The sequence below is a fragment of the Dromiciops gliroides genome, chromosome 2 (assembly GCF_019393635.1).
Source record: "Dromiciops gliroides isolate mDroGli1 chromosome 2, mDroGli1.pri, whole genome shotgun sequence".
Classification (NCBI taxonomy): Eukaryota; Metazoa; Chordata; class Mammalia; order Microbiotheria; family Microbiotheriidae; genus Dromiciops; species Dromiciops gliroides.
The window spans coordinates 389,321,371-389,335,928 of NC_057862.1; the positions used below are offsets into that span (position 1 = coordinate 389,321,371).

The window sequence follows — 14,558 nt, forward strand, 5'->3', positions numbered from 1 at the left end:
GTAACACAGCATCAATTAACAGTGTTTAGTAACAGTTCTACCCTTCCATTTCTCCCCTCTTTAGGGAAGGGGGAAGAAAAGTAAAAGGAAAAAGTAAACAAAATTAACTTACTCAATACTTTCTGGGGTTCCGGTAAGTACACAGGGCCTCTCTGGAATCCCAGAACTCTCTACAAGAAGAATCAAGAAGATAAGGTGTATTGGTGGGCGCCTGGCAACTAAGCATCTTTACTACTGTGGACAGATTCAGTTTCTGTGCTTGGTTATCTAAGGCAGCCTCAAAAAGCCCAGTCTCTTGGTAAAAAGATTCTCAGTTTTCATGTATAGCTGGGATATTGATTTGGCAGATTAGTCTTTTTTGTTTTGTTTTTGCAGCACATTAGTCTTTTAACCAAGATAATCTAGAGGACCCAGTACAGATCTGAGTCAGCACTAGTTATTATTTTTAGCTCTCCCTCTCTCACACTGTGATATGTGGTTATGTTACTTGATCAGCATGGCGAAGTGGAAAGACCACTGTGTCTTTGGAGAGAAATGGGTTATACAGCCTGCTTTTGATGCCTACTACCTGTATGACTCTGGCAAAGTCACTTAACTTCCCAGGGCTTCAAAGGCCTCTGAGGGTCCTTTCAGATTTAGTTTTGTGATCCTGTGATCATTTTATTCTTCAATTTCCCCATGTATGATGAGGATAATGGCTATTTGTTTGCAGAGAGCTTTGAGACCCCTAATGAAAAGCCCAATGAGTTGCACAGCGGTTGTCATCAATATCAACTGCATAAATACCTGAGAGATCATTGATACAAGGGACTATCTCTGGGACACTGTATAATAAATATTTAACCTTTCGACACTTTATTTTGTCTCATTAAGTCACTAAGTACACTGATATGCTTACATATACTTTGAATGCATATTTAGTACAATTAAAATGAAGTCTTAATAATGAAGAGTATTCTCTAAGAACATGACTTACATTTAAGGTTTTAGCTAATTATCTTAAAATGTAATAAATTTTGCTTCACTGACAAACATTCCTCTATTCAAATGTCTATCTCTATTGTCCTTCACCCACTATATTAAACAAATCTAAACCCAAATTATATCATAAAGAAAAAACACATATTTTAGGATTTGTTGTGTTCTCTAGCCCAACACTAGTCAATGAATAAAATGAAAAGATAAGTAGCACAAAGGCCTGCATGGCTCTTAAGGAGCTTAAGGTGTAGATGGGGGATAAGCAAGCATACAAATAACTGTCATACAAGGCAGGATGTGATAAACCTCAACAGAGAGGTACAAATAAGGAATGTGTGGCATACTGCCAAGAACCTATCCACCACAAAACACTGCTAGGAGGTATTCCTGAAATCTTTATGACATAGGCCAATATGGCTGAAACCAGAACACTAACCAAAAGGAAAATGAAAACTGGTAGTCTAGACTAATGATCTTCACAATTCTGTAACTCGGGAGTGACCCTTGCAATCACCACTAACCCAAAGGACGACATGATTGCCTTATGACTTGTAGAGTCAGGCAATATACTTTAACAGAGATCCTGGAGGTCCTGATGAGTTATGGTTGCACATGAAAATACTGCAGGTCTATTTTGTGTTACCAGTCTAGAAGTAAGCCAAATAAGATTTGCCCCGACTAGATCCCCTTCTTCCATTCCACTTGCAAAACTAGGACAATGATAAATATTGCCTTTGTTTTCTGTTTGGGAGGAAATCTATGTCCTTGAGTTTCAGGGAAAGGCTTTGATCAAGAAGCTATAAATTCTAAATAACAAGCTAAGATGATAAATGGACATTACTTTAAAACATGCACAGAGAGGATCCTAAGAAAGAGAAGCTCTTACCTGGTGCAATCTGAATCTTGCAACCAGATTCTGCTTGAATCCGTGAAATCTGCTCACCACCCCGGCCTATAACTGAAACAAGGTTGAACAGAGTCAGAATCAGCATCTACTTTTTAAGTTTCCATTGGGGCTCATAGTAAAATAGAGGTGGGAGTGGACTCAATTACTCAGGTCCTTTCCCACTCTAACATTCTATGAATCTATTAATTTAAAAGAAAGTTAGTTTTGTTTCTAAATTATAATATTTTTGAGATACTCACTTAAGCTACTTTAGCCATAATAATTTCTAAGGGTGTTTGGTTTTGGTTCTAGTCTTCCTACAATCAGGTGAAAGAGTGCATTGTCCTGTACCATGAGGTAACTGGTGTTTAATTTATCAAATTTAGGTTAGTTTTAGAAGAGGTAAAATGAGTATTAATAAAGTAAACATTTATTTCTTATCAAATAAAGTAAAAAGGATGATTAAATACTTAGGAAATTGGGCAATCCAGATACTTACTGAACCCAACCATTTTGTCAGGCACTTTGAATTCTTCTGTTATTACTGCCCTAAAAATGAATGAGATTTCAAAGTCAACATAATGAATAATTTTGCTATCTTTCATTCTCAATCTCTTCCTAAATTGACAATATCATAAGCCTAGAGTTTGAAACATGAAGCACCTTGTCTCTTACCACCTGAACTGAAAAAAGTACTCAAGAGTCAATTGCTGCTCTTACCATTATAAGAGGTGCCTACTTTAGCAACTTATTCAATGACCAAACCTCTCTTAATTGCTAGGGTTTTGTCTTTTTCATATTTAATCTGAATATTTCTGGTTGCTGCCTAACTTTTAAATGTTTTGCTTTGCCCACTTTGACTAATAAGAGCAACTAGTCCCTGATTACTTAATAACATTATTTTGTGCACTTGGGGTGACCTTTGCACTTCTCCTCTGGCATTCTTTTCTCCAGATCCAAGAAACACCATTCTACTTTTCTACTTGTTTTTCAAACTTTTCACTGCTCTCTGGCCTCCTTCCAATTTACCCCGTCTTTTAAAGTATAAGGCCCTAAGCTGAACATAGTTTTCCAACTGAGGCCTAATCAGTGTTGAGTAGAAAAGAATAATTACTATGCTCATTTTCCAAGTGCTGTTGTTAAAAAGCACCCAATCTAGTTTTGCCCCCTCCCCCCCCACTGCCCCCTTTGGAAGACAAGTATTGCATTGACTCATTCAAATTAACCAACAGGAGTACTTCCTAACTTCCCATACACCATATTATGGACAATATCCAATTTGTGCAACACACTGGAAAGCAATTAAATCTGAACATCTGACTTTGGAGGAAGCTAAATGCAGACAGTTAGAGACTCCCCCCATTCAACCTGACATTTTTAAACACCTCACACACAGCTGGATTTTTAACCACCATGGAAAGCAGTGAATGAAGTTTATTTTTGTGAAAAGTCCTATGCTTAGAAGAAATGCAACAGTTAAAAGCTCTTTTCATTATATCACTGTGATAAAAAACACAGAGAGAGATGCTTCTGTTGTAATGTACATCCTTAGGTTTGTAGATACAGAAGTAATTTCTGGCATTTACATATACTATCTGAAAATAAGCAATTCTGGGCCTCCCAATGGATTCCTGCATATGTACTTTAAATCTTTTTTAGTATTAGTATTATTTTTACAAACTGTACATATTTCTTTTTGACAGAATTTTTTTTAGGCATTAAAAGCACCTCACAATGATTTAATTGAGCCTCACTGTTTTAGGGAGGTATATGGAGGGCATTTCTTATCAATGAAACTTCAGCAGAGAGTTAACTGACTATTTACTTAAGGTCACTTGGTGTGTCCCTACCAGTAGAATATAGGTTTCTAGTCTCCCACTTCCATATAATATCCACTGAACCTGCCTATCTACCATGAGCAGAGAACTTTTCTTAGGTGAAAAGGCTAAAGATTTCTAAAGCACTGGAAAAATTTGATATTTCTTTTTTATTTAATGTAAAAAGCAGTAGAAAGAAAATCTCCAGTATTCTGATAGTTCTATAACTTTAGATAGTAATATTTGTTTTTAATTCTCAAAAGCATTACATTTTATCTTTTTTAGGAAGCTGTCTTAGAAAGGGTTATTAAAAGAAAAACACAACCCCCCCAAAACTTCAGCCTTAAAGAAATCTAGCCTATAGTTTTTCCACATTCTCAACCTCTGACTTTCTAACACTCTAGTACAGATGGTGGATCAATAAACAATTAGAATTAATCAATAAATAATAAAACATAACCCACTGCTTACCTTTGATGTACCAGGGCCCCTAACTGGTTACCTACTGTGGCAAAGAGAAAGAGAAAAGAAAAATCAAAGCATTAGTACGGATAAACTAACTTCATCCCCATACAAGTTCTTATCATTAAAAAAAAATACAGAGAAAGAAAGAAAAGCAAACAGTAATTTAGGCTCAGTGGCTGAAATGAATGAGTTATATGATATGAAACAGGAGGGGATGTCTCGATCAACACAGTTTATAACCTAGTGTCCAGCTGAACACAGGATAAGAAATTGATCTGTGTACGTCCATGCTGAGAGTCATGGGAGAAAATCCTTCTTGCCCAAATCCCTCGAACTCACCATCTCCTCCATTCTCTTAATTTAAACCCAGTGTAAGGATGGAGAGGGTAAGTTTTTTAAGCCAAATGTAAAGATTTAGTCTCATTCAAGGCATTATTAAAGATCATTCAGTGAGAACTGAAGTCACTATGGACAGATGTATATATTCCTTTCACTTGTGTTTGCTTTAATTCTTCTATTAGATGATAAGCTCTATAGGGGCAGGGTCTGTGCCTTATACTTCATTTTTAACTCCTTAGAAATCCTTATGCCATGCTTTGTACACAGTGGAAACTCATTAAATGCTAGTCTAAAAAATTTACCATTTAAACTCACTTAAAATGAAGTAATTTTTAAAAGCAAAACAAAACCCAAACGCAACTGTTAACTTTCTGTCACTATAGCAACCCTTTAATCAAGTTTTTCCTGAAAGCAGACTAAAGGTAACCAGGTGAATAACAAATAAATAATTTTTTAAAAATAGTATTTTATTTTTTCCAATTACATGTAAAGGCAATTTCTAACATACAGCTTTTCAAAATTTTGAGTTCCAAATTTTCTGTCCCTCCCTCACTTCCCCTTTCCCTAAAAGGGCAAGCAATATGATATAGGTTACATATGTGTAATCATATAAATATATCATTTAAGACAAATGAGGAAGGGCATTGACACCTCAAATCCAAAACTCTCAAATGATATTTCTACAGTATGAACTTTGATTTGAAATTAAGAAGACAGAATTTTGGTGTTTTCAAAGAAAAGTAAAATGCATAAAGAAATTTTAAAAAATATATGAAACTATAGAGTCAAATGTATTTTCTTCGAGGTCAATAGTTAAATAACAATTTAAAGTCAGCATATCAAAAATAATTACTCTAAATATGCCTATCTTAGGGATAAGAGAAGTGCTGTTTTAATTTCTTTTAATTTTGCCTTTTGCATATTTTTGGTCTGAATATAAGCTGTTCCAATCAGAATATTCATCAGCAGAGAAGGTGGATGTGCAGCAATTGTCTAGGTAGTACATGCTGAATCAATCCTAATTAAAAGCCAGACAATCGCAAATTTAAAAAAGAACCAACCAGCCCCTACTACATGACAGGCACTCTGCTAGGCCCAAGGGGATATCAATATAAAAATGAAACAATCCATGCAATCAATGTTCTTACATTTCAATGAAGGAGACAACAAATGAGAGTATAATAATACACCTATGCATGTACATACGGAGTAAAAATAAATACAAAGTATTTGAATGCAATGCGTTAGGAAGGGAGGGCACTACCAGTTAGTAGAAGGATGCCTGAGCTGCATCTTGATAGAAAAGGATTTTATGAGGCTTTGCTGAGCAGGCAGTACATTCTGGACAGGGGGAATGACTAGTGCAAAGACATGGAAGATAACAATACCACATATAAGTAACAAAGAGGTCAATTTGACTGGACTGTGGTGGTGGTGGTTGGGAAGGGAGAAAATAATGTACAATAAAGCTAGAAAGACTGGTGTCAGGTTTTGAATTAAATCTCAACTTCTGGGCAGCTAGGTGGCGTAGTGCATAAAGCACCAGTCCTGGATTCAGGAGGACCTGAGTTCAAATCTGCCCTCAGACACTTGACATTTACTAGCTGTGTGACCCTGAGCAAGTCACCTAATCCTCATTGTCCTGCAAAACAAACAAACAAACAAATAAATAAATAAATCTCAACTTCTGAAGAGGTTATGCCTATAAGAGACAAGAGTGATAGGCATATTAAACCACAAATATGAATAATTTGTATGGCAGGTCCCTCAAATTGTGGCTAGATGTTTCTATTAACTTATTTTCCAGATCTATTTTCAGGATTTGTCTTTAAAGAACTGAGTAAGAATTTATTAAAGAAAAAAGAAACAAATGTTCACTTCTAGGTGAAAATGTTTTACTAAGTCTCAAGAGATTTGTTATAGGAGTTTTTCCAACAATGATGATAAAAATAAAAATAATTAGTAAGTGTTTAAAGGTTTGCAAAGTGCTTTACAAACATTATTATCATTTCATCCTTACAACAACCCTGAGAGGTAAGTGCTATTTACAATGACTAGTCCTGCCATTTCTCCTCTCTAGGCTTCACTTTTTTCATCTGTCAAATAGGGAAATGACATTTATGGTTTTATAGTTCTCTTGTCACACTCTCCAAAAGAACAAATTGAGTTAAAGAGAACAATAAACCTGCTCAGCAGAGTAGAAGGTAAAGGCAAAAATAACACAGGAGCACGACCAATCAAAATTGGATACCAGATAGCTGAGCTCAAGCCAAGAGATCAGCACCTACACCAACCAATTTTGACCATAAGCATGGACAATGCATTAAAGATGATGTGTAACAATAGGTTTATTATAGCCAAAACATTCTTAGCTTACTTGCTTGATATTAGCATCAAGTAGGCTTCATACTCACAAATCATTCTAAATTTTATATAGAACTTTCTTCTGATAGCCATGTACATGCCCTAAGTTTTATGGACAGCATAATTTTGAATCACTGACTGCTTAGCTGACAAGTGGAGATGCCTATAAATACTGAAAATAAAACTGCAGACACTATTTCACAAAGACATGGAAGGCTCCTGTTTTTACACTGAAAGAAAAGAATGATGTCTATGTTCAAGTTTAAAACCAGATTTAACTATGAGTTGCTTCTCAAGAATATCAAATACCTTCTTCTTTCATGTAGATGGATGTAGACCAAGGCTAAAGCATACAATTTAAAGTTCCATTCTTTCTGAGACATTCCCATTTAGTTCCTAAAAATGGGGACTAGTTGTTAGATGAGAAAAAGGTACTAGCATATGTTGAAGCACTGCAAACTGATAATTCCAGGCACAAGACATATATCCATAGCCTTAATGATGGGGAGGAGGTCAAACTCTGGAGGCCATGCAATGTCCTCCTTCTCATCACATGCATAGGTGCACCTATTGAGCACAATTTAACTGTAACTACAGTCATTTTACTGCAAAAAAGCAAGAATGTTGAATAAAAATCAGTCCCATTTCCTGCTAATGGTGCCTGCTGGTTCATAATATTTCATATTGCTTTAAGGTTTATCTTAACTGAATTCTAACATGTACACTCACTTCTATGTAGGTAGGCTTTTAATTTATTTTCCATCCTGTAAAAACAAGACATACTGCCTATGCTAAGGAAAGCAATCTCTACATAGAAATTATAGAACATGCATACTCTATGTGAAACATTCTCTTTAAGAGTCTTTCCATAGCTATTGACAGGAGACATCTCCAGAATCAAAAATGGAGACAATTACAAAAGATAAAAAGATAATTTTGATTACATGTAGTTGAAGTTTCTTCAAAAACATCAATGCTTCTAAGATAAGAAGACAAGCAGTTGAATGGTAAAAATATTTGCATCAAATTTCTCATATAAGAGCTTGGTATCCAAGTTACATAGACAGCTAACAGATGTGAGTGACCAAAGGATGGGAACCAGTAGTCCTCAAAGAAAAAAAGGAAAAAAAGAAAGAAAGAAAGAAAGAAAAAAAGTGGGGGAGGGGTGTGCTAGAAAGGTTACAGGATGTATATCTGTATCTATACACACACACACAAATATATGTTGTACATATGAGTTATTTAGGTCTTATTTATATACTAATTATATTAAATAAATTTGTTGTGCTATTTATATAAATTGATACGTATACATTATTTATAAAATAGTTATTTACCTGTATAAAAAAATCCTGCATATTTATTTAAAAAAAGGAAGAGGAAGGATTTAAAATACTAAGTTATATGTACTAGAATAGATCTAGGTATATCTAAATGTAGTTACATAGAAAATATACGTTATAAATGCCCCCCCCCAAAAGAACTGCAAACCATTAATATTTGTATGGAGGAATGCCACAAATAAGAAAAATGCAAATCAAAATAACCCAGAGGTTGTTTCATCTGACATTCAGTAAATTGGCAAAGATAACAAAAGAAAGGAATATCCAGTGCTGGAGAGGTCGGTGCAGCTGTGAATTAGTATAACCATTTAGGCAAAGCAACACGGCATTTTGGAAATGAAGTGACTAAAACATTCATATCCTTTGATCCAGAGATTCTACTACTGGGTAGGCATATACTCCAAGGAGGTCACAGATTAAAAAAACATTAAATATGTACAGTAACACTTTTTGTGGTAATGAAGAGCTGGAAACAAAGCAGATGCACACTGATTGTGGAATGGTTAAACAAATCATTACATAAATGAAATGGAATATGACTGCTGTAAGATGACTACAGAGAAGCATGGAAAGACTCCATTAACTGATTAAGAGTAAAGAAAACAATATACACAATGACTATAACAATGGAAACTGAAAATAACAAAAACTAAAAGAAAATGAATGTTGCAAAATTACATGCTCCAAGGATATGAACTGCACTTCCCATCTCTCCCTACTCCTTTGCAGAGGTGGGAAGTCTAAACTGGAGATACTGAGGTTTTTTTTGGATGTACTGACTGTTGTTTTTTTTTCTTCTGCCCTTTTTTTCCTTTTAAAAAATATTCTTTGAGGGGCAGCTAGGTGGTGCAGTGGATAGAGCACCAGCCCTGGAGTCAGGAGGACCTGAGTTCAAATCCCGCCTTAGACACTTGACTCTTACTAGCTGTGTGACCCTAGGCAAGTCACTTAACCCCAATTTCCTTATCAAAAAAAAAAAAAGAAAATGAAAAAAATATTCTTTGATAGATAGGATAGCTCTCTGAAAGTAGGAAAGAGGAGGGATATGTGAGGAAATTTGATGTAAAAACAAAGACAGGAATAAAGATGCATTTTTTTAATAGTAAAATTTTAAGATCAGAGATAGTTGTGCAGATTTCCCTTATATGGAAAAAAAAAGGATAGATAATTTCTTACTACTCCTTAAAGAGCGTACTTATTTTTCTCATACCAAAGAAGCAAAATGAAATCAGGCCACAGGCCTGTTTTTCCTGTTCAAATTTAATAGTATTTCAAGAGGAAAACAAATCAAGTTCAGTGATCTGTCTAAAGCAAAAGGAACTAAGGTTAGAGCATGGCAAGATGTGCCAATTTTAGAGAAAACAATCTTCCCCATCAAAAGCTTAAACTCACTAGTTTCTTGACTTTTACCACTCAATACACCATAATTAAGATAAAACTTTATACTTGTATAGTGACTTATAATTCTTGAATCTATTTTTTTTTAAATGTTGGTCTCAAAGCTGTATTAAGTAGTTTGTATCCTGAGGAGGATCCCTAGTCTTTTTGGAAATTTTACAAATCCTTACTGTTTAATTCTCTTGTATGGCTTTTATGTACCTTCCTTTTGACCTCTTGTCACCTGATCCTCCCTCCATTTATCTCCTGGAATTGAAGTATAATTTGACTCCCTACCCAGGTTAGGCTTCATCATTTTTATTTTCTTCTATTTATTTATTCATCCATCCATCTATCCATCTATCCATCTATCTATCCATCTATCCATCCATCCATCCATCCATCCATCCATCCATCCATCCATCCATCCATCCATCCATCCATCTATCTATCTATCTATTTTTGGTGGGGCAATGAGGGTTATGTGACTTGCCCAGGGTCACACAGTTAGTGTCAAGTGTCTGAGGCCAAATTTAAACTCAGTTCTTCCTGAATCCAGGGCCAGTGCTTTATCCACTGTGCCACCTAGCTGCCCCCTAGACTTCATTATTCAGCAAATTCAATGATATCTATAAAAACTGAGACTCTCTCTTCTCCCCTAAATCTTAAGCAGCCCTATCTGCTTTCTTCATTCAAACTCCCCAAATAACTGTGATCCACTACAAATTTGAGCAACCTCCGTTCGATTAAGATCTCTTACTCATTCCTTACTACTCTTAGCTGCTATTCTAAATCTCCACTCTTAAGCCCTCAATTCTACCATGACTTCCACCCAATATGGATTTCATCTCCTAGTTGAGATATTGAAAGGATTTAGTAGGGCATGTTTACTCACATTCCACGGAATCTTAAGTCTCTTCATCTATATTTGCACTCTTGTAAGGGTCTCCCCCCCACAACTTTTTTCTAAGGCTCTACACTCTACCTTTTGTGCTTTCAATCTTATCATGCAACTCCTATTTTAGGGCCCACCTCTACCATCCTTTTTTAAAATTTTTATTTTTTTGGCAGGGCAATGAGGGTTAAGTGACTTGCCCAGGGTCACACAGTTAGTAAGGGTTAAGTGTCTGAGGTCGGATTTGAACTCAGGTCCTCCTGAATCCAAGGCCAGTGCTTTCTCCACTGCGCCACCTAGTTGCCCCTCTCACTTCTACTATCCTAATTCAGACCAATCAAGCTGGCTACCACCCCAGTTCATAGAGGTGGCCAGGTAGGATAGCAGATGGATGGGCTAAAATCAGAATCAGAAAATTTGAGTCTGAATCTTGCCTCAGTGTTACCTGAGGCAAGGCACTTAATCTTTCTCAACCAATTTTCTCAATTGTAAAATGTTTTAAAAGCTGAAATGATAACATATAAAGCACCTTGCAAATTTTAAATGCTTTATGAATGCTAGTAATTATTATTATCACCTCACATGAATTATTCAAATTGCTTCCTTAATTGGTCTCTCTCCTCTCCAATTCCTAATGTAAACAGTTGCCAAAACAATCTTCCTAAACACAAATCTGACCATGTCATTCCCCTGCTCAAAAGCTCCAGTAGCACCCTATTGCTCCAAATATAAACGAACTCTTCAGCTTGACATTTAAAGCCCTTCACAATCTGTCTCCATCCTATTTTTTCCAGCCTGATTTCACATTATTCTCCCTCTCCCTGTCAATTTGCTCTGTGTTTCAGCCAAACTGGCCTGCTTGGTATTCACTTTACTTGACATTCCATCTTGCCCCCACTACTGTTGCATAAGCTGTCCCTAATGCAATGCAATGCTCTCCCTAACCTCCTTCCACTTTTTGAAACCCCTGGATCCTTTCAAGACTCAGCTCTAGTTACTCCTTACACAAAGATTTTCCCAATTTTTCTTCTTTTAAGTGCTCTTTCCTTGCACTGTCCCCCATCATTTTCTATCTATTTTGTATTTAATTATCATGTCCTTTTTATTTCTACCAGTAGAATATAAGCTCCTTGAAGGCAGAGATTGCTTCATATCTGTCTTTGTAACCTATGGGCTTAACACAGTGTTAGGGATTTAATAAATGCTTGCAATGAATAATTCTGGCACAAGACACTATAAACTGCTGTAATGGTGTCTTTGCCTCCAGCCTATATTTATTCTCTCCAATCTACCCTGCATGCTGCCACTTTGAAATATGCTGTTTTCTTCATTGTTTCCCAAAGCCTACAAGACAAAGTTGAAACATCTCATCCTAATATTAAAACCTCTTCACAATCAAGCATCGATATACATTTGTAACTTTACTTCTATTTCTCAATGAACCCTCTTCTTGACCATTTGTCCCTGCCAAATTTCTTGAACATTCCTGCTTTACTTCAAACACACCATTCCCCTACCCTGAGATGGCTTGCCCTCTTCCACAAATTTACTCAACTCGTTATTAAAGCTCAAGTCAAACCTGCCAGGTCTTTTACCAGTTATTGTATTGTGCAGGGACATTTATCACATAAATCAAAGGTTCTGGACCCATGATTTCATTGATATAATGATGTCCTAGATGATGGCATGTCCTCTACCAATACAGCTTGGTGCCTTAGAGTCACCTAGAACAGAGGTGTCAGATTCAAGGTGAATGCAGGGGAGCAGGTTAAATTAAAATGTAATTGGGAGGGGGCAACTAGGTGGCACAGTGGATAAAACACCAGTCCTGGATTCAGGAGGACCTGAGTTCAAATCTGATCTCAGACACGTGACACTTACTAGCTGTGTGACCCTGGGCAAGTCACTGAACCCTCATTGCCCTGCAAAATAAATAAATAAAACACAGTACAACATAGGCATTGCTAATTTGTAGCTTTCTAAGTCTATTTGAGTCTGACACCACTGCCTAGAGGACCAAGGAGTTAAATGATATGCCTCATGCCACACAGCTACTTAGTGCCTGAGTAGAATCTGAACCCATCTTCCTACTTCTAAGTCTAGCTCTTTATTAACTCTGCCATGCTGCTTCTCATCTGATATATGTATCATATACTACTTTATTTTATTAGTTCTTTTATCTGCATTTATCATAGAATTTCAGAGTTAGATGGGAGCTCAGGGGCCATCAAAAGTTTAACACACACACCCCACCTATATAAAACTTCAAAGTACTTGCTGAACCTTCACTTAGAGGCCTCAAGTGAGAGAACCTATTGTGTCCTCAATTTGCCTCTTTGTAACTTCTACTCACTGATCATAGTTCTGCCCTTTGGAATAAAGAGAATAAAGCTTGAACAAATCTAATCGTTTTTCCTCTGGTAACTGTTCTTCAAGTATGTGAAGAAGACAGCTATCATACCCCTGACTTTATTTTACTTTATAGCTGAAGCACAATATATTCTGCTCCAGCCTTTTACCTTTACTCTGTGTGTATCTCTCTGCTTCAAATGTGTTTTTTGTAAACAATGTGTTGTAGGAATCTGGTTTTTAATCCACTCTTCCATCCATTTTTGCTTTAAAGGAGAGTTCATTGCATTCATATTCACAGTTATGATTACTGCGAATTTCCCTCCAACTTTTCCCCACTTATAGTTTTCTCTCTCCTTTCACCCTGCCCCTCTTCACCCGTGTTTTGTTTCTGACCACTGCGTCCCTCAAACTGTCCTTTGTTCTATCAGCCCTCCTACTTTCCTATAGGGTAAGATAAATTTCTATACCCAACTGAGTGTGTATATTATTCCCTCTTTGAGCTAAATTGAATGAGAATAAGATTCAGACAATGCTCACCCCCTCCCTTCTTTCCCTCTACTGTAATGGGTCTTTTGAACCTCTTTATGTGATGTAATTTGTTTTATTCTACCTCCCCCTTTCCTCTTCTCCCAGTGGACATTATAGGTGGGCTTCTCAAGAAATGTACCCAAGAAAGGGAGGAGAGATATAGGTCAACAGCTAGCAGAGATGGGCAGTGAGAATGGAAAACAGAGGGGTGCGTGCAGGCAGTTGGGAAGCAGCCAGTAGACACAGATTAGTGAGAGTGATGGTAGATTTGAACCCAGATGCTAGTGAACTTCAAGGATCTTTGATCATATATCTCCAAACATGGTTATAAATTATATACATGGGGGCAGCTAGGTGGCGCGGTGGATAAAGCACGGGCCCTGGAGTCAGGAGTACCTGAGTTCAAATCCAGCCTCAGACACTTAACACTTACTAGCTGTGTGACCCTGGGGAAGTCACTTAACACCAACTGCCTCACTAAAAACAAACAAAAAATAAATTATATACATGTACTGACTACTAAACTAGTATATCGTGTACAAGATAAAACACACAGTGTAATTAATTATCCAAGTGAAAGGTGCTGAGGGTGTGAAGTAGGCTGGTGGCTTATAAGAGTGGAGGGAAGGGGCTGTGTTCAATGTATTGTAGAAAAAAAAAATGACAAGATTTGACAATTACTTGGGATAGGTGGAGTAGATGATCAAGGAGTCATTGTGAACCCAAGTGTTACTGTTGCCCTCAACAGTAACAGTGCAGTTCTGAATAACTGGTTTGGAAGATAATGTAATGAGGATGTATGATGCAGACTATAACTCACCCATACCTTTATACCTCCTACCCTTGTATAAGTTTCTCTGTCCTAACTAAAATTAAAAGGGGGGAAGGGGAGATCTTACCTTCCAGTCGCCACCCAGACTAAGGAAAGGTTTTGGTTCAAGAAGCCACTGGGATAGTAGATAAAACAACAGAGCAGTCAACAGACATGCCCTATTCAGAGGCAATGAGGCAGTTTGTCTTGTTTTCAAAGACGACCAGTGACATCACAGTTGGGTGATGTCTTGACGTGCACGTGAATTGGATTTAAGCAAGAGAGAGTTGCACAAAGTCCTTAGTCTCATGTTCTCTTTCAGTCGTCAAAGTACAATAGGGTAAGATAAAAGTCAGAAAAACTGGTGATGGCCTGGGATGCAGTGGATGACCCTGGAATCTTC

At 36.8% G+C, this 14,558-nt stretch overlaps 1 protein-coding gene across 4 annotated transcripts in view; it reads right to left on the reverse strand.

Annotated features, from left to right (window-relative positions):
* FUBP3 (far upstream element binding protein 3) overlaps positions 1–14,558 on the reverse strand; it is a 69,664-nt gene that overhangs the window by 28,830 nt on the left and 26,276 nt on the right. For 3 of the 4 annotated variants that reach the window (XM_043987395.1, XM_043987400.1, XM_043987397.1), the window contains 4 exons: positions 4,153–4,186; positions 2,364–2,413; positions 1,865–1,936; positions 113–170 (listed from right to left, as the gene is read on the reverse strand). In XM_043987395.1, coding sequence (XP_043843330.1) covers positions 113–170; positions 1,865–1,936; positions 2,364–2,413; positions 4,153–4,186 — 214 coding nt within the window. The remainder of the gene's footprint in view (positions 1–112; positions 171–1,864; positions 1,937–2,363; positions 2,414–4,152; positions 4,187–14,558) is intronic. The other variant, XM_043987396.1, reaches the window with a different exon arrangement.